The sequence below is a fragment of the Astyanax mexicanus genome, chromosome 14, assembly GCF_023375975.1.
Source record: "Astyanax mexicanus isolate ESR-SI-001 chromosome 14, AstMex3_surface, whole genome shotgun sequence".
Taxonomy (NCBI): Eukaryota; Metazoa; Chordata; class Actinopteri; order Characiformes; family Acestrorhamphidae; genus Astyanax; species Astyanax mexicanus.
In genome coordinates this window covers 47547636-47570520 of record NC_064421.1, presented here as the reverse complement: position 1 = coordinate 47570520, position 22885 = coordinate 47547636, and the positions used below count along the sequence as shown (strand labels likewise).

General features: G+C 36.1%; 1 protein-coding gene across 2 annotated transcripts; it reads left to right on the top strand.

The window, feature by feature from the left end:
* Nucleotides 1-1694: 1694 nt before the first annotated feature.
* On the top strand, nt 1695-22334 carry spint1a (serine peptidase inhibitor, Kunitz type 1 a). 2 transcript variants are annotated; one of them, XM_022672577.2, is made up of 11 exons: nt 1695-1917; nt 5441-5922; nt 7798-7955; nt 9562-9703; nt 14329-14499; nt 15416-15463; nt 16116-16247; nt 17273-17323; nt 17473-17643; nt 18238-18297; nt 18662-22334. In XM_022672577.2, the coding sequence occupies exons 2-11, from the start codon at nt 5520-5522 to the stop codon at nt 18844-18846; spliced, it is 1521 nt and encodes a 506-aa protein (XP_022528298.2). In that variant the 5' UTR covers nt 1695-1917; nt 5441-5519; the 3' UTR covers nt 18847-22334. The 2 variants fall into 2 exon arrangements, with proteins under 2 accessions (XP_022528298.2, XP_022528299.2); XM_022672578.2 differs by having other exon boundaries at nt 5438-5922.
* The last annotated feature ends 551 nt before the right edge of the window (nt 22335-22885 follow it).

Genomic DNA, 22885 nt, shown 5'->3' with positions numbered 1-22885 from the left:
TCTGAATGCAGGAGTTTTATCACCCCCTGTATATCCCATCTGAATAGGGCTTATAAAGTATTGCATATGGAGTTATTATGTAATATATTATTTTGTCAATGTTGATGTTTTAACACTTTACAGAGCCTGGTGACAAATTAGCAGATTTATTTTATCAGTAGTAGTTTCATTTGTGCTCATCAGTCGACTTATCATGACTTAAAACAGGGGGCTTTAAATACTAAAAAGAGTAGGTGAAAATGATTAGAAAAAAATGAGTTAGAACGCAGAAGTGTCACGTGATCAGGCATGTCTGGGAGGTTTAGAGCAGGTGCATCCTGGGAAGTTGAGTCTTTGGTGAGTCCACAGCAGGCAGACAGACAACAACAGGACTGACACACCCTCATTTCTGCCCAAATTCCTCACGCCAAGAGTGGAAATGAAGCTTCAGCAACTCTGATTTAATCAGACTATTTAGTGAAGGCGTGTTCACACTTAGGAAAGTTGGGGCCTTTCCTGGGATTCTGTTTAATTCTTCTTTCAAGTGAACCTGGATTTATCAGAAAAATGAGTTTCCCACCTGGAAACTATAATATGATTAAGCAATAGTACACTCGAGGTTCGTGCTATAACGTGTAATATTGGCACTGCTGTGCTGCGGTCGCAGGCATGAGGCTGCAGGCTGAGTACCGTAGATCAGCATCACAGTTTATTGAAAGATTTTAAAGAGATAAAGAGGAGGAGGAAATAGAATTTGTTTGGTTATAAAAACTCGACCAGTTAAAATAGTTCCATTGCTGCTCTGTTTGTAGCTGCGCTGTTTGGCTTGTAAGCGCTACATCGTTGCTCGGTTAGCGTGGTTGCCTCTATCTTCAGCCATTTCAGTGAATATTGTGGAAATCTAAGCTTACTGCAAATAAACAGAAGCGCTTTACGCACCCAAATAAACAGTTTTCAGGTGAGAAATCGATTAAGTTGAATTGTGCGCTTCATTGCCCTCCGGAGGCAAGACCTGCGAAATTAAAAGGGTCCCCTATTTTTGCCCACCTTAAATTCAGCTCAAAATACCCGATATTAACTGGAAAATATACACACTTAAGCTTTTATGTCAATAATAATTACACCTCTTAACCTGATATTAGTGGTTGCCTCCTATTGAAGACATGGCATTTCTGCACTGTGTCTATGGGACCCAGTGGCTCTAAAATAAGTATTTTGGAATTATATTGAATTACATTAAACTAAAAGTTTACTTCATAGCAGTCTATTTTTTAAAACATTTTCAAAAGTTTAATCAAAGTTTACTTCTTAGACATTTGATGAAAGCATAATATTAATGCACTTTTAATATATTTAAAGTAAGTACATAAATCTGTTAGTATATTTACAGCATACTTAGACATTTCTCAGTATGTTTTAATTAAGTATTTTTTTATATATATATATATATTTTGTTTGTTTGTGTTTTTGTTTTTATGTATTTGTAGTATTGGTTATATATGCTGTGTGCTTGATCTATTTTTGTGTATTAATATATATTTCGTGCTGTTGAATTTGTATAAAATAGACACAAGATAAAGTCATTATTGTATACAAAAAAAAAAAAATAATTAAAAAGAAAGAAACCTCTGTAGCTCCTTCATTTCCAGGTGTGCTGGTAAGGTAAGGTGATTGGCTGAGAGGGGCGTGGCCGTGACGTGAGTCGCCGTTTCGTGTTGAATTTCACTTCCTGTTACTCAGGTATCGGGACACACCTGAACAACAGCAGAGAACGTCATTTTTTTCTAAGAAGCTCCGGATTAAACTCCGGATTAAACTCCTGATTACCGCTGGTGTTTGGGGGAGTCTCGGAGAGGAGCGGCTGTGGACGGAGGAAGACTTTGATGTGGACAGTAGACAAGATAACGAGGAGCTCATCTTCACCTCGCTAAAAACACGGTAAAATCCCTCTTCTCTACTTTTTTTCCTCACGTTTTCCTGGAAGGCCTTCAGCCTTTAGTCTCTCCGGATTCCTCTCTGAGCTTCGTGCTTTTTGTTAAAGAATCTGTTTTAGTTAAAAATTAAAATAACTTTTAACTCACGCTTCCTCTTTATGGGCTTCGGGATTTGGGTTTTCCTGGATAATAGATTAATGGTTAAATCTGGGAGTTTCGGTGCTTTACCCCTGGTGAAAAAAAAATATATATATACTTAATTGTACTTAAAACGTATTGAGAAATATGTAAAATATATTAAAAGTACATTAATATTATGCTTTCCTCAAATGTTTGAAAGTAAACTTTGATCAAACTTTTAAAAAGTACAATATAGTGTAGTTTAAAAAAAAAATAGATTACTATAAAGTAGGCTTTTAGTTTAATGTGATAATGATAATGAGATTTTTATTTCGGTTTTTGCCAAAACATATACACACATAAAGATACAGATAATAAAGAAAAGAGAAAAAGAAAGAAAAAAATATATATATATATTTCTAAAAAAAACTTATTTCCAAATAAACTTTTGTACATTTTTAGCAAAGTGTGTTAAAACCAACTGTTACAGTTGTTCACTTAAAGTACAATGTATCATGTAGTAACTTTTTAGAAAGTAAATTAAATTACTACTACTAATTGAAAAAAATATAAAGTAAATTTATTACACGCTAAAAATTGTAGTACAGCATATTAAAATATATTTTATATATATATATATATATATATATATATATATATATATATATATATATATATATATATATTATACCCAACAAAGTACAGTATACTAGAAGTGTGATACTGACAAAAGACAGGAACAAGAAGCATATCTGTGCTCTAATGTAAATATAGATCACATATATTTAGCATCAATTCTTAGTACATGTCTAATATACCTGGTGTATAACAAATAGTGATACAGTTGCAATACTTATTAAAAGTATTATAATTTTACTGTAAGCATATTTAAAATATGGGGTTATATTAAACATACATGAAGTAGTTTAAATGTTACTTAGATATATTTAAAATAGTTCCATTTTAGTACAGTTTGTTCATTGAGATTAACAATTAATTAATTAGATTACTGCTAAATGAGACAGAATCAGAATACCTGTGGCAGTGACTTTTGTTGTGCTTTTTTATTTTAGTTTAAATTGCTTAAAAGGTGAAAATTCTACATAAGACTAGTTATCATATTTCATTCCTAAAGTAAGTAAAATAATCTTGGATTTTTATTTATTATATGCTTACTAAGACTAAAGTTATTATCAGAGTCAATTTTGTTTAAATTATTTATTTAAAATTGTTTTAAATGGGGTAAAAATTCTACGAGCTGTTATTCCTAAAATAAGTAGGGCTGGCCCAAATAGCGTTTTTTGAGCTCCGGATATTCGGCACTGATTCGAAGCGAATATTCGAATATTCGTTTTTAAAAAAAGAGGTAAAAAAAAAAAAAAAAGCAAATCACGGCCCCTTTAATCCACTGAAAAATGTTCAATTTGCTCTGACCGACGAGACATATTCACCCCGGATTTTTGGTGTTTTTATCCCGGATTTTTGTGTTTTCACCCCATATTTTTTCTGTGTTTTTAGCCCAGATTTCTTTGTGTTTTCATCCCGGAATTTCTGCTGCCCCACACCGAGGCTGCTGCTGCACGGTTTCTCCGCTGCGCAAGCCAGCCCAGTAAATTGCTGTTTGTGTTTTCACACTTAGGCTATTTGCTTAAAAAAACAAACAAAAAAAACGTTTGTTCAGGAAGTATTTTATATTCTTAAACATTGTTAATTATATTAGAGGACAGTCATTGTAAACTGTACTTGGTCTATTTCGGTTAAAGGATTGTGCAGGGCATAGCCGTATTACTGATTTTGTATTTTTGCACTTGGGCTATAAGCTCAATATTAAATATTTCGTTTGCTTAGAAATTATTTTATATTTTTAAACCATGTTAAATTATATTAGAGTAGAGGAAAGTCATTGTTAATGACGTTATTGTACTTGGTCTATTTCGGTTTAAGGATTGTGCAGGGCATAGCCGTATTACTGATTTTGTATTTTTGCACTTGGGCTATAAGCTCAATATTAAATATTTCGTTTGCTTAGAAATTATTTTATATTTTTAAACCATTTTAAATTATATTAGATAAGAGGAAATTCGTTCAGACATCATTTTTGTAGGCCAGGCTTTTGTAACCGATTTAGCCCCTACTGTTGCCACATTACCCCTTACGTTTTATTATATAAATCAGTTTCGAAGAGCCTGCATTTTTTTTTTATCATGTATAATAGAGGTCTGCGCGAGACTGATTTTTAAACCCACTCTTCCACGCTCCCGCGTTTCTGTCTCGTTACCGCTCCGCAAAAAAATTGCTTCTTTTAATCCCGCGCCCGCCCGCCACATACACATTTCTGCCGCTCCCGCCCCACGTTCCTAATATAAATTAAATAAACTACATTTAATGCTTCAAATTTACTTATATATTTATTAAAACAGCAGCGCTGAATAGTGCGGTCCCGTTCCTTACCCCAGTCCAAACACCATCGGTGTGTGCGTGTGTGTGTCGGTCCATCCTGCGCGTTGAGAGTTTTCTTTAGGTTTTTTTTTTTTTTTACAATTATTACAGTTTTCTTAACTATTTATTAATTTGCTCCCGCATCGTCTGGATTAAACTCCCGCTCCAGCCAATAACAGTTCAGTTCTGTCCCGCGCGCAAGATATTCTGACGGGACCCGCGAGAACAGAAGTGGTTAGAGTGAGGTGGAACTCTGGAAAGGAGAAAAAAAACGAATATCCGAATACCAAAATTAAAAACCGAATACCTACTCAACGAACGAATATCCGAATACCCGAATATTCGGGTCCAGCCCTAAAAATAAGCAGAATAATCTTACATATATGCAATTCTTATCAATACAACAATTATTAAGTATTCTAAAAGTAAATAAGAATTGTTGTCTTGTAATGAGATAATGTCATGCTAAGAGTTAATTTTCTGCAGTTTATATACTAGTGCATCTGAAAAAAATAGAATATAATTAAAAAAAGTTATTTTATTTCAGTAATTCAGTTTAAAATGTGAAACTCTAAACTGCAGTTTTGTTTTAACACAAAATCTTACAGCACTTCATGCTTCCCTCTGCTGGCAGCTTTTTTATGGAGATGGGGATTTCATTTTCCAGCAGGACTTGGCACACTGCCCACACTGCATACCAAAAGTACCAATTGCTCTTATTATATAATATTCTAATTTTCTGAGACACTGATTTTTGGGTTTTCATTGGCTGTAAGCTTCATAATCATCAGCAATAAAAGAAACAAACGCTTAAAATAGATCACTCTGTGTGTAATACATCTATATAATATGAGTTTTATATTTTTTGAGATGCATTAATATAAACAGGGACTTTCAGGTTGGTGTACAGTTCCTCCTACACACTGATGGCTTGTTGCTGAAAGGCGGTGTGGTTTTGTGCTCAGCAGGTTTCGCCTCAGGGCCACACAGAGGAAACTCCAGCCCGCAGTGAGACAGAGAGACAGAGAGACAGTAATACAGAGAGACATGGCTCTCCACCGGCTGTGTCTTCTGGCCGTCGTCCTGTCGGTTCTTCTGCTGGATGTCTCCGAGGCGCAGGAGAATCCTCAGCAGTGCATGTCTAAGTTCACTCAGGGGAAGGACGACTTTGTGCTGGATACGGACGAGTCTGTGAAGGAGGGAGCCACGTTCCTCTCCTCCCCGCAGGTTAGCACGGTGTCGGAGTGCGTGAGCGCCTGCTGCTCGGACCCCAACTGCAACCTGGCCCTGATTGAGAGCACCAGCGAGGAGAGCACCATCCACGCCTGCTTCACCTTCAACTGCCTCTACAAGCAGAAGCAGGTGTGCAGATTCGTCAGAAAGACGGGCTTCAAAAACTACCTCCTCAACTCAGGAGTGTTCAGGAGTTACCTTCAGGATATTCCCTCGAGTAAGTGTTAAAAAAAGGATCTACCTACCCTTCTAACTACCTACCTACCTACATAACTAACTACCTACATAACTACCTACCTACATAACTAACTACCTGCCTACCTACTTTTCTACCTACCTACCTACTTACATAACTACCTACCTACTTTCCTACTTTCCTAACTACCTACCTACTTACTTTCCTATCTAACTACCTACCTACTTACTTTCCTATCTAACTACCTACCTACTTACTTTCCTATCTAACTACCTACCTACCTACCTATCTACTTATTTTTTTACATACCTACCTACATAAATAACTAACTACCTACCTACCTATCTACTTATTTTTTTACCTACCTACTTTTCTACCTTCCTAACTACATACCTACTTTCCTAACTACCTATCTACCTACCTACCTACTTACTTTTCTACATACCTACCTACATAAATAACTAACTACCTACCTACTTTCCTACCTACCTAACTACCTACCTTCCTAACTACCCACCTAGCTACTTACTTTCCTACCTAACTACCTATCTACTTTTTTTTTTACCTACCTACTTTTCTAACTACCTTCCTAACTGCCTACCTACTTATTTACCTACCTACTCTCCTAACTACCTATCTACCTACCTATCCACTTACTTTCATACATACCTACTTACCTACCTAGCTAACTACCTACCTACATACATGCATACCTACCTACTTTCCTACATACCTTCCTCCTACAAACCTACTCTCCTAAACACCTACCTACCTACAGTTAAAACTGCGTAATTTATTATTCAGGAAACACACAAAAAAGGTTGTTGCTTGTTATGGCCATTAAAGAGCGTAGTTTATTATACATTCAAGCAGTAGAACCAACCAGAAACCATCCTAATTCAGCGCTGTGAAAATTACTGATTAAAAAAGATGGGAAAACTGTTTACATTTAAACATTTTAAGTCACAAATTGAAGAGCGTTATTTTACGGCAAATAGCCTTTACTAATAATAAGTAAACTTTCTATTATAGTATCTTAGCTATGGCATAATAAGTTAGTTTAAGTCACAGTCTCGATCCCCATTACTGTAAAGGGGTAGAGTCTGATCAGCTGAGGGTGTGAGATTTTAACACAGGTGTCCCTGCAGATCTAAAATAATGTAGAAAAAAACAGAAAAATGGAAGAATATAAGGAAAAATACAATTTCAATATATCATCTTAAAATGACAGCCATATTGTATTTCGTAAAAAAAAATTGGACAATATATTGTCAAAAAAGTAAGACATTTACAATAAAATTACAATATAATACAATCTAATCGAGTGCTTTATTAGTTTTTGCTTTAAACTTTTTAAAGTACTGGAAAAATATTTTGGGTGACAAACTACTACATTTATATTTGTTGCCTGTTTGGTTGATTGGCTACTTTTATAGATCTGCTTTTAGTTCCTGTTCTGTATTTGAATGTTTTATCAGGATCTAAATTCGTTAAGACAAAGAATGATTTTGCATGTTCACACCTGCAAGAGTTTATTTTAGTACCTGGCTTCTAGATTAGGCCCCAACACTGCTGCTTATCTACTGGCTATTGAGCTGTGGAATAACCTGAGTAATTGTTCTATTAACCATCCAGTAATTATAATTTTTGATATTTTGGTTTGTTGGCCAACATTGTTTGGCATCAGAAGGAAGGATTGTGTTCCTGTTCTTCATGTCACTCAGGATTCTCCTTTATTACCTAATAAATTGTAATGTAGTTTCAGGCATGCCTCTCTGGTGCCTCAGTCAGGTGGGGACTTGTTGGTGTCTGTAATGGTTGGTGTAATAATACTCACACTGTTCGTGTTTCTTCATGGTTTTTCTCACACATATTTTTCTATTTTGTTTATTTCAGCTCAGGAAGATAAGCCTCCGAAAGCTAAAGCAGGGCAGGACCGAGTGATCCAGCCTAACGAAGTCGTGACGCTCAACGGCATCGAAAGCAAAGACGACCATAAGATTGTGGACTTCAAGTGGACTCTGGTGTCTGGAAACCCCTCTGCTGTCATTGAGGTAGGAGATGCATCACAAAATTCTTTAGCTTCTTTTTCTTGCTCTCTCTGGGTGGGTACAGTATATCAGTAGATGGCACTCTCTCTTTCCCCTCATCACTCCTAGGGTGATGTGTGTCAGCACAAGGCTGCGTCTGTGAGCTGATGTATCAGAACCGAGTCGCTGCGCTGGTTTCCTCAAAGCGTTAGCGCTGTGATGCTACTCGGTAATGCTACAGCATCAGCAGCGGTTCAAAAAGAGGCGGAGTCTGACTTCACGTGTATCGGAGGAGGCGTGTGCTAGTCTTCCTTACCCTCCGGGTGTTGGAGCATCACTAGTGTGTAATTGGCTGTGTAAAGAAAATTAGATAAAAAAATATGATATTGTGTTTCTTATAATAAATAAGAGAGCACTTCAGTTTCTGAATCAGTTTCTCTGATTTTGCTATTTATAGGTTTATGTTTGAGTAAAATGAACATTGTTGTTTTATTCTATAAACTACAGACAACATTTCTCCCAAATTCCAAATAAAAATATTGTCATTTGACCTCAAATAATGCAAAGAAAACATGTTCATATTCATAGTTAAAGTTTTAAGAGTTCAGAAATAATCAATATTTGGTGCAATAATTCTGGTTGGTTTTTAATCACAGTTTTTTTTTTCATGCATCTTGGCATCATGTTCTCCTCCACCAGTCTTACACACTGCTTTTGTATGATAACTTTATGCTGCTTTACTCCTGGTGTAAAAATTCAAGCAGTTCAGTTTGGTGGTTTGATGGTTTGTGATCATCCATCTTCCTCTTGATTATTTTCCAGAGGTTTTTTAATGGTCTCTTGCATTCATTGCATTGCATTCAACATGTTTTATTTATCTTATTTACGGGTCTCTAAAGGTTGTGTAACTTGTTAAGCAGCATTCTGTGCTTGTGCTTTATAAACAGTTTACCTATTACATAATGTTGCGCTCCTCATAACTCCCCTTTTTCCGTATTTTGGGCACAACTGGAAAACAAGCTGATTTTTTATTTTTTTTTAAATATAATAACACTGCAATGTGTCATAAATTTTGGCTGATTAAAACATTATAAAAATGAAGAAAGGTTTAGCTCACATTCCCAGATAAAAACATTTTGGTCTAGGGGTGGGCAATATATTTTTGCGATGACGATACTTATGGAATTAAAAAAAAAATGCAAACAAAATTAAAAGTTAATTTTACTATTGCATACGATATGATATGGCACATATTAAAAAATTATACAAGAATTTTATCTGAACAGAAGTCAATGGTCCAGGATGTCATTATACTAATAATAATGTACTCCAAATATCTCCATATATCCAGGATTAAAGTAAAATTAATGATATTGGACAGATATAATCTGTCTCTAGTAGATATATAATGGGAAATGAGAACTGTGTGAATTTTTATTTTACTAAAAACAGTAAAAAATAATTTTTCTGCGTATAATATCATAGTTCACCATATACTGTACAATGTTTTGGAGGATTATAAGAGGTCTTCCACCAATCAGCTTTTCATATGGGATGTTCTATAATGATGCGTTAAGTTGTGAATCTCTGAGATGTGAATAAACTGCATTTTTATACCTGTTTCTCTCAGAAATCTCATTTTCCGGATCAAGTGACCGTGTCTAAACTGACCGCTGGGGTTTATAAGTTCAGGCTGACTGTAACGGATAACATAGGGCAGTCGGACTCTACAGAGATCACCGTCCTGGTCCTTACACCGGAACAGACGCACCGTGAGTATTTGATATTTTAATTTATTGGGATAAAACTCTTGATTTGGGCAGTTGGTTCGCCTGATTGTGTGTTCTCACTGTGGATAATGTGGCATAGATGAAAATAGTGATATAAGACAGTACTTTCATTGTCCTGATATGTTCACGTTGCCAAATAATGACAGGTATGTTGGAGAAAAACGAGTTATGTAATTGATTTGCTCCCTACTGACTTAGCCCATAGCCTAAACTGAGGACTTTAGCTCTGACTGGGAGTTGGAGAACACCATCAGAGAGCGCAGAATCGCAGATCATTCAAACTGTCTGTAACCATCACTGCGCTGTCATAGAAACTAATGATCGCCTATCGTTTTCCAGTGTGAACGCAGGGTTAGGCGCTCGTACTCTCTCTCTCTCTCTCTCTCTGTCTCTCTCTCTTTCTTGCTTGCGCCGTCTGTCTTTTGCTCTGTCTCTCTCTCTCAATTTTAACAATCTAATGCTGATATATTTTTTTAAGAACTCAAACACTGAAATGCATCAAGTAGTATGTTTAGGAAAAAGTATATTTGTTTGTTTGTTTGTTTGTTTGTTCCAACAAGATCTAAAAGATGGAGCTTCTCGTGATGACAGTAGGAGAGGACCCTTGTTTCAAGCATTTAATAATTAAAGAGCTCGAGCCCCTTTACAACATTCAATCCCAAAAAAACAAAATATGATTATAATAAAGAAGATTCATCGTTATTATTTAGATAATAAAGGTGAGGTTATACAGAATGCCCAGCCTATTTTGTATTTTTTTCACCAGCTGTACCGAAAACGTTCCGAAAACGTACCAAACCGTGGGGTTTATACCGAACCAAACAATATTCTTGTTATAGTCAAAAAAGGTTCATAGCTGATGTTTATTTTGCTTTTAATTTAGAAAAAAAATCTGAGCTTGTACTGAAAAATAAAGTCACTTAAAGTAGAGCTTTTTAAATTAAAGCATTAATGCAAGCAAAGTAATCATGTGATAAAATTGACAGAGTCTGGTGATGCATTATCAGTTTTATTTAGTGATATAACACAGCAACGCTTACTGTCAAGTTTTAGAAGATATACAGTTGTGATCAAATTTATTCAACCCCCACTGAAATAAAGTGTTTTGGCCAGTTTGACATTGATTTTGATCATTTCAGTCATCTTATTTACAATTATATCAAAGAGGCACTTATAAATTGGACAAATATAACATAATATTTATGATGGAATAACCACAAATGTCTTTTCTGTGCTCACATCATTATCAGTTTTATTCAACCTCCTAGTGACATTATTTTTTTAGTACTTAGTACAACATCCTTTTCCATTTATGACAGCTTTCAAGCGTGAAGCATAGCTTGACACAAGTGTCTTGCAGCGACCTATGGGTATCTTAGCCCATTCTTCATGGGCAAAAGCCTCCAGTTCAGTCACATTCTTAGGCTTGCGCACTGCAACTGCCTTCTTTAGGTCCCACCAGAGGTTCTCAATTGGATTAGAGTCTGGTGATTGCGATGGCCACTCTAGAATGTTCCAGCCTTTCATGTTCAACCATGCTCTAGTGGACTTGGATGTGTGCTTCGGATCATTGTCCTGTTGGAAGGTCCAACGTCTCCCAAGCCGCAGGTTTGTGACTGACTCCATCACATTTTCCTCCAAGATCTCCTGGTACTGAAGGGAATTCATGGTACCCTGCACACGTTGAAGCTTTCCTGTACCATTAGAAGCAAAACAGCCCCAAAGCATAATTGACCCCCCGCCATGCTTCACAGTAGGCAAGGTGTTCTTTTGTTCATAAGCCTGGTTCTTCCTCCTCCAAACATAGCGCTGGTCCATTGTCCCAAACAGTTCCAATTTAGTTTCATCTGACCACAGTACACTGTCCCAAAACCTTTGTGGCTTGTCCACATGACTTTTGGCATGCTGCAGTCGACTTTTCTTGTTCTTTGGAGTCAGCAAGGGGGTGCGCCTGGGAGTTCTGGCATGGAGGTCTTCGTTATGCAGTGCGCGCCTTATTGTCTGAGCTGAAACTTCAGTGCCCACATCTGACAGGTCTTTTTTTTAGTTCCTTAGCAGTCACGCGGGGATTTTTCTCCACATTACGCTTCAGGTAGCGCACAGCAGTCGCGGTCAGGATCTTCTTTCTGCCACGACCAGGCAACGTTTCCACTGTGCTCTTTAACTTGAACTTGCGAATGATACTTCCGATAGTGTCTCTTGGAGTATTTAACAACTTCGCAATCTTTTTATATCCATTGCCATTCTTGTGAAGAGCAATAACCTCTTCTCTTGTCTTCTGGGACCATTCTCTTGCCTTCACCATGCTTGTAAACACACCAGTAGATGTCTAGAAGGAGCTGAGTATCACAGTCCTTTTAAATCTGCCTAATTGGTGCTTATCATGCTTGATTTGCTGCTCGTTGACACCCACAGGTGTTTTCAATACCTGATTGAAAACACTGGAATGAACCTCTGTTCTTAGGAGTGGTAGTCGTAAAGGGGTTGAATAATTGTGTCAATGAAGAAATCACAAAAAGACCATTTAATACTTTATGACAAAAACAATTGATGCTATCTTAGTTGCATTTAGTTCTTTAACAAGTCCTTGTAAGATTTCATTATGAACACAATTACAAATGTGCACTGAATTCCATAAAACCCTTCACAGCATTGGGGGTTGAATAAATTTGATCACAAATGTAGTAGATTACCTTTTAATTATGCTGAAGTTTATACTCCCTCTCTCTCTCTTTCTCTCTCTCTTTATCTTTCTCTTTCTTTTTCTCTCTCTCACACACTCACATGTTCATGCCCACACACACATTAGCTGATGGCACGTTTTCTTTTTTCCAAGCTGTTGAATGTGGAATATGGAGCTACAACAGCGTTTGTTTTCTCTATTAAAGCTCTCAGTTAAACTCAATAACTCATCATATTACAAAATTCTGGGGTAAAAGCATCAAAACTACCCTGCGATATTATAATTCTGTAAAAAAAAAAAGGATCTAGTCTGCCAGCATTTAAAAATATGTAATCATGATTTTTTATTTTAGATTTAGTCACAGAATATTGTATTATTTTGAGTTTATAAAATTATTTGTTAGCAGCAATGAAACCAAATCAAGTGTATTTAACACAGAATTTAAAAATTCACATTTAAATACCCGTTGTCAATAAATATGTTCTTAAGGAAGAAACAGTGTGATTAATCATGATTTAATCACAGAAGTGTATGTGTGTGTGTGTGTGTGTGTGTTGTGTAAGAGATCTCCCTCTTGGTTTTGCTATGAAATTACCAGTAAAATAATCCTGTTCAGACAAGTTTTTAGTTTTACTTTCTGAATTTAAATGAGATTTTATTATTTCCACCTGGGCTAAAACTGTTGGTTCAGATGTTGGTTTAGGTAAAGTTTTTTTATTGGTTTTATTTTTTATTTTAGTTTTTAAGGTTATTGTATCATAATCGTATTCTTGGACGAAAGGTTTTACATTTTGGTTTAAAGCTGATATAAAAATGTACTTTTTAACTTATTTAACAAAACTTTTACATTCCTACGACAAGAAAAAACATAAAATAGTTCCTTAGAAAGAGGAGAGTGAGCGAGTACAGCAGAGTTTCAGCAGAAACAGGAAGTGCTTTGAGTTCCAGTGGTGATTCGTTGTCGTCAATGCGGTAATGAAACTGGTTTGGCTGGTTTTCTGCTCCAGTTTCACAAAGCGAGAGCGCGTGAGAGAGAGAGCGAGAGAGGGGGAGAAACGTGCGAGAGATCGACTCTTAGTTTTAGAAGAGACGGGTCTGGTGAAGAACCACAGACACACTTCCTGACTGCTGTCTGACGCACGTTTTGGTTTTGATTAATAGATATTTAAGTTCTGGAGGTGGTTTGCTTTTTATTTATTGCTGTCTTTGCTGCTCATACTTGATTCTGAACTTTGCTTTACGACATTTTTACATGGATTTTTTAAGTAAATGTAAAAATGTTGTTAAAGTTTTGGAGAAATGTTCAGAGAATCAGGGGGATGTTAATCACTAGGGATGAACCAAAATAAAGAATTGTGTCCAAAACTGAACAAATTAAAACATTTAGTCAAATACGGAAGACGTGTTTGTTTATTTATTTATTTATTTATTTATTTTTGCAGGTTGTCATTAACTATACCACTTTTAATTTATTACACCATTTAGCCTGAATGTAAGCTGGGGGGTGTGAGTCTGGTGCTAAACAAATCCTAACATTTATTTTTTTAACTCTGAAATATGACTTAAAACAAGCAAGTCACATTTTTGGTTAAATTATAGTAAAAAAAAAAGTTTTGGTCTCTGTTTCTTCTTCTTTTTTTATACAGTACTCATATGTACAGGTTAAGTTATGATATAAAAATAAAAATAACAGTCTGGCCTAGTGCTGTGTGATATGATGATAAATATCGTGGGGACGATAGAAAAGTGTCTCTGGTGCTGCTTACCTTCTATCGTCCCTATCGTTTCTACAGTAATTTTATCTTTATCTTTGTGCAGTGCACCCTGATCATCAAATAATTCCCTTTTCCTTATTGATGAGCTGTGTTTACTGCATTTTGTAGTAAATTAAACTCATTCAGTAACTCCATATTAAATTTTTCAGATCATTGTCTGGTGCCGAAGAAGGCGGGGCCGTGTCGGGGGTCCTTCCCTCGCTGGCACTATAACGCAGCGTCAGAGAAGTGTGAGGAGTTCACCTTCGGCGGCTGCAAAGAAAACCGTAACAACTACCTGTCCCGAGAGGAGTGCCTGAATGCCTGCGATAAAGTCTCAGGTACTGGAGGACTAAAGTGTTTCCTGCTAAAGATGCGTCACTGAACACAGGAATGCTGCTATTAGACCCATTGGTCATTTGGTGGATTTTTGTTTGGTATTTTTTTTGGTCCTATGTCTGTTCAAGGTTTTCTAGACAGAAATTTAGACATTTCTAAATTCCTCCTACTATATATAATCATTCATTTGCTCCTCAGCCTAAATTCAATTGAATTGTGCAGTTTAAAATACTTTGATGATGAATCCAATACATTTGATTAATTTAGATTAGCCACAGTGCATGCAATTAAATAGATTTTTTAATTTTTGAGCAATTTTTACCATCAAGGTGTCAATTGGACAAGGTATCTGCCTTTAATAGACCTTGATTTCTTTTAAATAGTGTTTTATCAGTGTAATACTGATAACTGGGTCTGGGTGCTGTGTGTCCAGTCAAAGTCTTTTAAATAAATAATCAAAAAATGTAGGTAAACCTCAAGCCCACTTTGATAGTAAGTTTTACAATCTGCCAAGTGCAGCCATTGCATTTTAAACACGGGCGTCATTATCATTATTGATGCAATTTTATTAAGCAGGTCTTTCTTGTGTTAGTTTGCATTCTAAGAGATGTTTTTTTTTTTTTTTTTTTTTTTTTTTGTGGTTCTGTTGTGTTTTTGGAGGGTTTTTTTTATTTTAAAAGTCCCTTAAGCCAGTGTGTTATAAGTAAAATGCCAACTGGGCCAATTGGTGATGTCTAGATCTGTCAAAAAAAGAAAAGGTTTCCAAGGTCAGAAACCATTTAGAAATAATTATTAAAAGATAATTGAACTAATATTTGCAAATGCAAAAAAAAAAAAAAAAAATCAGTCCAGTTTAAGGTTTTGAAGTATTAAGTCTACTTGTTTTAATATCTGTTATTGTTTTTATCTTTTTTGCAGTTTTGAATAATTCTACATTAGGAAGACATGGACCGATTGATCTTCCAAGTAAGTCCCCTTAATTCACTTTATTCACTTTATCACTGTTCAGCAGTAATTCCTTTTCTTTAGAGGAGTTTGAGTAACTGCAGTGTTATTACTGGATGTATTGCAATGTTATTGGTTGCTTTTTTTGTTTTTTTTTGACAATATATGTTGCAATATTAAATGCATCCAAGACCATAAGCTGAGTCAGCGGCTTAAAGTTAGCAGAGCGCTCAAAAGACAAAGAAAATAGCAAAACAACAATAATCGGGTATTTAAATGGCCTTTTAAAAGGTAAATAAGGTTGTTTCTGGGATCAAAAGCATGATTGTGGCTGTAAATGGAAATATCTGTGCAGAACTGTGCCGAATAGAGGTGTTTTCACCCAATCCGCCTCCCTCTCGCACTTCTCAGGCAGCAGCAGCCTGACACTCACTCAGACACAGAGACAGCGCTGTGTATCTACTTCTTGTGTCAAGAATCAAAACATTGCAACATGAGTTTTGGACATGCAACATTTGTTGTTGGATTTGCTGCAGTAATTGCACATTTGAGTCACATTTAAAGAATCAGATCAAACTCAATTAAATTCATGTGTCTAAAAAACTAATTTTGGAAGAGTAGTTTTAATTCTTTGTTTATTTCATCCTCGTGAAACTCTTTAACTCTCTTTCAGGTGAGCAGTGTGGAGTTCCCTGTGGAGCAGAGACCTTCGTCTGTGCTAACGGATGCTGCATAGATAAGGAGCTTGAGTGTGATCAGACCAAGCAGTGCAGTGATGGATCTGATGAGGAGCAGTGTGACAAATGTAAGTACCTGTGCAGAAAAAAAACATTTAAAATCTTTAGGTTTTATCCACGTGTTTTAGGATATTTTTAAACACTGAAATCCATCTAAATTACAATGTACTATTTTTTAAATAGTGCACAATAAAAGTCATGAAGCTACAGATTGTAAATCTAAACACACAGGATTCATACAGCCATAAAAAACCTGGAAAAATCATGGAATCTGAAAACAGCAATTTCCAGTTTTGGAAAAGTCATTAAAATTTGGTTTCAGTTTATTGATGTTAATTGAGTTAATTCAGTAATTTAGCCCTAAACAATGGAGCTTTCAGGATCTGACACAAATTTTATTATTAAGGATTGTGTGTCTGATTACTTTTAGGCCTACTATAATCATTTTTTATTATAGTTTTAGTTGATTTTTGTTTTGTTTTTTTGGTCTTAAAAAATGTGTGGTCATGAAAATTCCCCTTGAAGGCGTGGAAAAGTCATAAAATAATGGAAATGTATTGGGTAAAAAGTGTATGAACCCTGAACATAGCATTATTTATTTGTATTAGAACAGCATGTACATTTATTCTTACCCTAATGACTGAAAGTGTTGGCACCACTGAAATTTTTCCAATTCTCTCAGAAAAATAATGAAATTACGCATTTTTCTTGCTCTAAGTATATTTATTTCCTTTATGTGTTTTGGAACTACAAAAATAAAAAAATATTAGATGTGGGATTTTGTCTTTCCAGTCTTGCAATTAAACATGGTTAAAATACAGTGTTTTTTAATATTTATGCTTTTCCTTTATAAATCATTGGTTGTTCAGATCAGCAGTTTGAGTTTAATATATCATATGGCAGAAGAACACAGTGACATATATATATATATATATAAATATATGAATGTAGGTCAAGGGTCAATGAGCTTACCAAACTAATTTTGTGTTCCAGTAATATATGCTAAAGGTATTCAACTCAATAAAATGTGCCCAAATGTATGCAAAAATGATTTAGCTTGTTTTCTCAATCCTTTTTCTTTGTGTCTTTACAGTGGGATCGAAGTTTCGCAGATTGCTTGACATACCTGTGGATGTGGATAAAGGTGTGTGTGCTCAGATGTGATCCCTCATCTATATCTACATCTATATACTTACTAATTATGTTTTAAGAATTTTATACATTTTAATGCTCTACATTTTTTATATATATATATATATATTTTTTTTTTTTTCTCATGTTCTTATGTTTTAGCTCGTTGCACACAGCCTCCAGTTACAGGACCTTGCCGGGCGAGCTTTACTAAGTGGTACTACAATCCGTACGATAGAAAATGCAACCGCTTCAACTACGGGGGCTGCCAGGGCAACGATAATCAGTTTGAAACACAGGACCACTGCTCGAAGGTCTGCACTGGTGTGACCGGTAAGCTTTGACTGGATTCCACTTGTTATCTTGCTTTGAAATCTTAAAAAAGGGACTATTTTCCAAGCCATTACGTGGCGGCCACAAAAAAATTCTGTTTTGTAAAATTAAGTTTAAAGGGATAGAGTGCTACAGACTAGTAGCTCTCCTGCCCAGAGGGTTGTTGAACCCAACTGCAGAACAGTTAAAAAAATAATTAAAAATAAATAAATAAATAAATACTCCTCACGCGGGATCGAACTGTGTTGTCGGGGTCGCGGTCTAATACACTACCGCTGCCCCGGCTAGTGAATTGGGACACGACCGCAAAAAAAAAGCCCTTATAAGGAGATGGGGATCCCAAGGACGGGCGGAAAAATGAGGGTGAAAACTAAAGTCACGCCAAGCGCAACAGAGAGAGAGAGAGAGACGGGGGAGGAATGTAAACTAAAGCTCACCAGAGTAGCTCGCCATATATATATATAAATATATGTATGGATGTATGTATGTTATTCTTTCTACAACCAACATCTGTATTATGCAATGTGTTTTTTACTTTTTTCTCTTAATTTTTATGATTTTAAAATTTTAATGTGATTTGAACTCTGTTTGCAGAAAGTGACGTCTTTCTCAGATCGGCAGCTTTTGAGAAGCAGACAGGAGAAAACAATACAGGTAAATTTGACCTAAATTCCTTTAGTTCACTCTCATGTTTATACATAGCAGTTTCTGCCTTTCTGCCCCACAGCTTTTAGTTTCAAATAAAAAAACACTGTGTTTAAAAGCACAGCAGCAAGTTTTTTTAGCGTTCTGTGTTAAAGCAGCTTCACACCGCACAGATATACACGCTGGAACACAGAATCTTCTCGCTATATTTACATGGTTTATTGGTGCACATTTTGGTGGGTTTAGGTTTGTGCCTGTGTGAAAACAAACCAAACAGAGGGAGAAAACCTTTTAAAAGCATCATCTTCTTCTTATAATCAGTAACAATAACATCCTCTCTCTTTCTCTTGCTCTGTCTTCTCTTCTACCTCAGCCGCCATTGGCATAGCTGTGGCGCTGGGCCTGGCCATCCTGGTCTTGGTGGCTGTGATTGGCTACTGCTTGCTGAAGGGCAAGAAGAAGCCAAAGCACCAGCGCGTCGCCGTCAACGGTGCCCACTCCTTCCCGATAGAGGACACGGAGAAACTGGTCTACAACAGCACCACAAAACCCATCTGATCCACCTCCCATACCTCACCTCCATGTTCACCACTCTGCACCAGTGCTGCCCATTCCCAACGCTGGGAACTCACTGTTTTCCATGAGCTAATTAAGCTTAGATCTTTAGTAGTCGTCATATTAGACCACTGTAAAATCATGAAACCATTCACAACCAGTGAGCCACCAAAACTGGGACTGACCCAGTGCTCTGCACACATCCCAGAACCTCCTGGAAACTTGGGAATGCTTTTAAACGATTTAGTGTGAACTTCTTCTTTTTTTTCATTTGTTTTTGTAGTTTTTAAAATTGTATTTGTTTTATTATTTGTCTCTTGGATCGAATACTTTCTTTAAAAAAAAGAAAAGGAGAAAAATGAAGGGTGTTGAAGAGTTCTTGGAGTAAAACCATAGAACAGGGTTCTTTAGTTTAGTTTAAACATGCCCACTAATTCTAGTAGTTCTAGCAGATGTTTGAGGAGCGAAATCGCCAAATTCAGCAGGGATCTAAAAAGGTTTGGAATAGAATTGAAGAACCCTAGTGTAGAAGAACCATTTTTGGCTCCTAAACATACCGTATTTTTCGTACTATAAGGTGCACCGGATTGTAAAGAACACCATCAATAAACGTCTACTTTTCTGGTCTCTTTTCATACATAAAGTGCATTACGAGACACTAGTAAGGAACAGGGGTGTCGCCATGTTTTCCTTCCTAATTTAGCAGGTCTCACCAGTGGGTGGCAAGATCTGTAAAGCTAAGCTAAATTAAGTAAACAAAACTGTAATTTTCTTTTAAAGTGCTGAATGTTGATCTAAACAGATTTCTCTCCTGAAAACTGTTTATTTGGGTGAGTAAAGCACTTCTGTTTATTTATAGTAAGCTTATATTTCCAGATTTCCACTAAGGCTGGGTGCAGTAGCATTAGCATTAGCGGCTAACTGCTAGCACTAGCCACCCGACAGTGCTACACTGAGGTTCTGGTAAGCCAGGGCGGTATTAGCTAGCTGTTTGTCCCACGTAGCTTGTTTAAACATGATAAATGTCCAATATACTCACCTCTGAACAGCAGTGAAAGAGCTAGCGCTTAGCACGGTTAGCGGCTAATGCTAATGCTGCTCCAGTCTCGGTGCCGGAGAAACTTTACTAAAACTGCTGTATAACTCTGTACTTCAGTGGAGTGTCTTTACTGCTCCTTAATACCTGACTGATAGAATTCATACATAAGGAGCACCGGATTATAAGGAGCACTGACGATTTGTGGGAAAATTAAAGGATTTTAGGATTTTAAGCGCACCTTATAGTGTGAAAAATACGTTATTGTTTTGTTTTTTTTTTGACTGTGAAAAAAGTCTTGCCTTTTGTGTGGAGCCTAAAGTGGTACTTCTTTAGCAACACAGAGGGAATTCCTTTAGAAACATTTATTTTTAAATAGTGTTTTGTGTTTATTCTGTACAGGTAACCTGTCTATGCTCTGCACTCATGCACTGATCTGTAGAAACTGTTCCCAAAACTGACATATCTTTACAAAACTGACCATAATTCTATTTACTCTATTGAAATATTTAGATTAGAAACTGAAAACTTGTGTAATTTGTATTTTTTTTTATTTTTTTTTTAAATATGTTCATTGGTCACTTTCACAGGCAGGGCTTGAGGTGAGTCATAGACTATACATACTTTTCATTAGGAAGTCTTCATTTAAAGGAGAACTCTGGTGTAAAATTGACTTTTAGTGTAGTAAATCAGCATAAAGATTAAGAGGACTAACCTTTTTTGAATAGCCCACCTCTGCTCTCTTGCAGCGTTCTGAGATTTAGTCATTTTTTGCTTTTTGCTTATTTTTTTACACCGTTTTACACCGTTATTCAGACTCTGAGTAGCTCCACACCTTATTGTTAGAATCCTGAAATGTCTAACATTTAAAACGAAGCATTAATAACTTTAAAAGTGCAAAAAAGCTTATTAAAAACTACTTTTTATAACCCGTAGTGTAACCTAATCTCTGGGTGGAGATTTACCTACGCTATGGTTTATAAAACTGTTTTTAATAAGCTTCTTGTGCAGTTTTAAAGTTATTAATGCCTCGTTTTAAATGTCAGAGCTCTCGGGATTCTACCAATGAAGTGTGAAACTACTCTGAGCCTGAATAACGGTGTGAAAAAGAGATTTATCTGCCCCATATCCTCTATTGTAAAAGCCTGTTTGGACAAATTGCACAAATTACTGGATCTCAGAAAGCTGCAGGAGAGCGGAGGTGGGCTATTCAACAAATTTAAAAGTACTTTTATCATGTTTTGCTACAGCAAAAGTACATTTTACACCAGGGTTCTCCTTTAAATTACTTTTTAGAAACTTTTTCTTGTTATTTTTTGTTGTACATGCTAAATATTAAAGATGGTCTGTTTTTTAGAGAATGGGACTGAGCATCAGTTGCAGTCTATATTAACCAAGTTTGGTAGCCATTTGTATGAAACTGAAACTTGTGTCTTTTTTTATGTTTTGCTGTTTTATTTTTATTTTTTTATTTTTTAATATGTACCACATATATGTTTTATTATTTTATCAGGTTGTTATTCAGCAACTCTGTGCTCAGGGTTAAACAGTTTTTAGTGATGTATAAGATCAGTTCTGATTGGTCATGGGAGTCTGTTTGTCGGGTACAGACTAAGACTGTTCATGAATGTAACGTAACGTAATCGTTGATGATAAAAGAATAAATGGATCAATAAATGATTGAATTAGTCGATTGGATTTGGCTTTGCCTGGACCTGACAAGCTGTTCCTCAGTGTTGTGGGGAGAAGGCTGAATTTAAAGGAGAAAGTTGGTGTAAAAGTGGCTTTTAGTGTAGAAAAACATGATAAAAAGTACTTACTTTTGTTGAATAGCTCACCTCCGCTCTTCTGCAGCTTTCCAAGATTTCCAAGGTTTTTAATAAGCTTTTTGTGCACTTTTAAAGTTATTATTGCCTCGTTTTAAATGTCAGGGCTCTTTAAAAATCTCCCAATGAGGTGTGGAGCTACTTTGAGCTGGATAACAGTGTAAAAAGCAATTTATCTGCAGGGGCAAAAATATGCCCCATATCACTCAGTCTAAAGGCTGTTTAGACAAACAGAATTAAATTACTGTATCTCAGAAAGCTGCTAAAGAGGGGAGATGAGCTATTCAACAAAGTTTAATACTCTTAATCCTGCTTTACTACACCATACATCAATTTCACACCAGAGTTCTCCTTTAAACAATTTTTTTTTCTTCAAATTTTTAAAAACCGGTACATTTGTACATATACACCATCTTTTCTGTAGTTTTAACTAAATGCATGAAATGTGATTTGATAAATGCTGATTGACAATTACTTCTGTGAACTACACTGTGCACTCAAGACTAAACGAAATCGGCGTGAAATAACTTCTTCCACACTCCTGTTTGTACATAGATTTATATATGTGTTTCTCAGATGTTTCTGAAGTCTGTTTTGTTTTTAACGCTCCAATAAAAATATAGACTAGATTTTTTTTCTTTGTGCTTGTAATTTATTTCATCGGCTTTTTGCACATCTTTAAAACGTTAAGTTTTTGATGTCACTAAACTTTTTTTCACATTTTTAACATCAGTTATAGGCTTCCAATCTTCAGCTTCCTACAGTTGTTTATTTGTAAGAGGTTTATTATGGGCTCCGAGTGGTCCAGGGGTGCTGCTACTATGATCGGGAGATCGCTGATTCGAATCCCAGTCATGCAGCTTGCCATCAGCTGCCGGAGCCCCGAGAAAGCACAACTGGCCTTGCTCTCTCTGGGTGGGTACAGTAGATGGCGCTCTTTCCCCTCATCACATGTGGATGTGATGTGGATCAGCGTCTGTGAGCTGTAAGACTGGTGGAGGAGGAGAACATGATGCCAAGATGCATGAAAACTGTGATTAAAAACCAGGATTATTCCACCAAATATTGATTTATTTCTGAACTCTTAAAACTTTATGAATATGAACTTGTTGTTTTCTTTGCATCATTTGAGGTCTGAAAGCTCTGCATCTTTTTTGTTATTTCAGCCATTTCTCATTTT

Coding starts and splice junctions, on each gene's coding strand:
- spint1a (XM_022672577.2), top strand. CDS start 5,520: ATGGCTCTCCACCGGCTGTGTCTTCTGGCCGTCGTCCTGTCGGTTCTT. Junction 14,500..15,415: donor TGCCTGCGATAAAGTCTCAG/GTACTGGAGGAC, acceptor TCTTTTTTGCAG/TTTTGAATAATTCTACATTA. Junction 18,298..18,661: donor GACAGGAGAAAACAATACAG/GTAAATTTGACC, acceptor CTTCTACCTCAG/CCGCCATTGGCATAGCTGTG.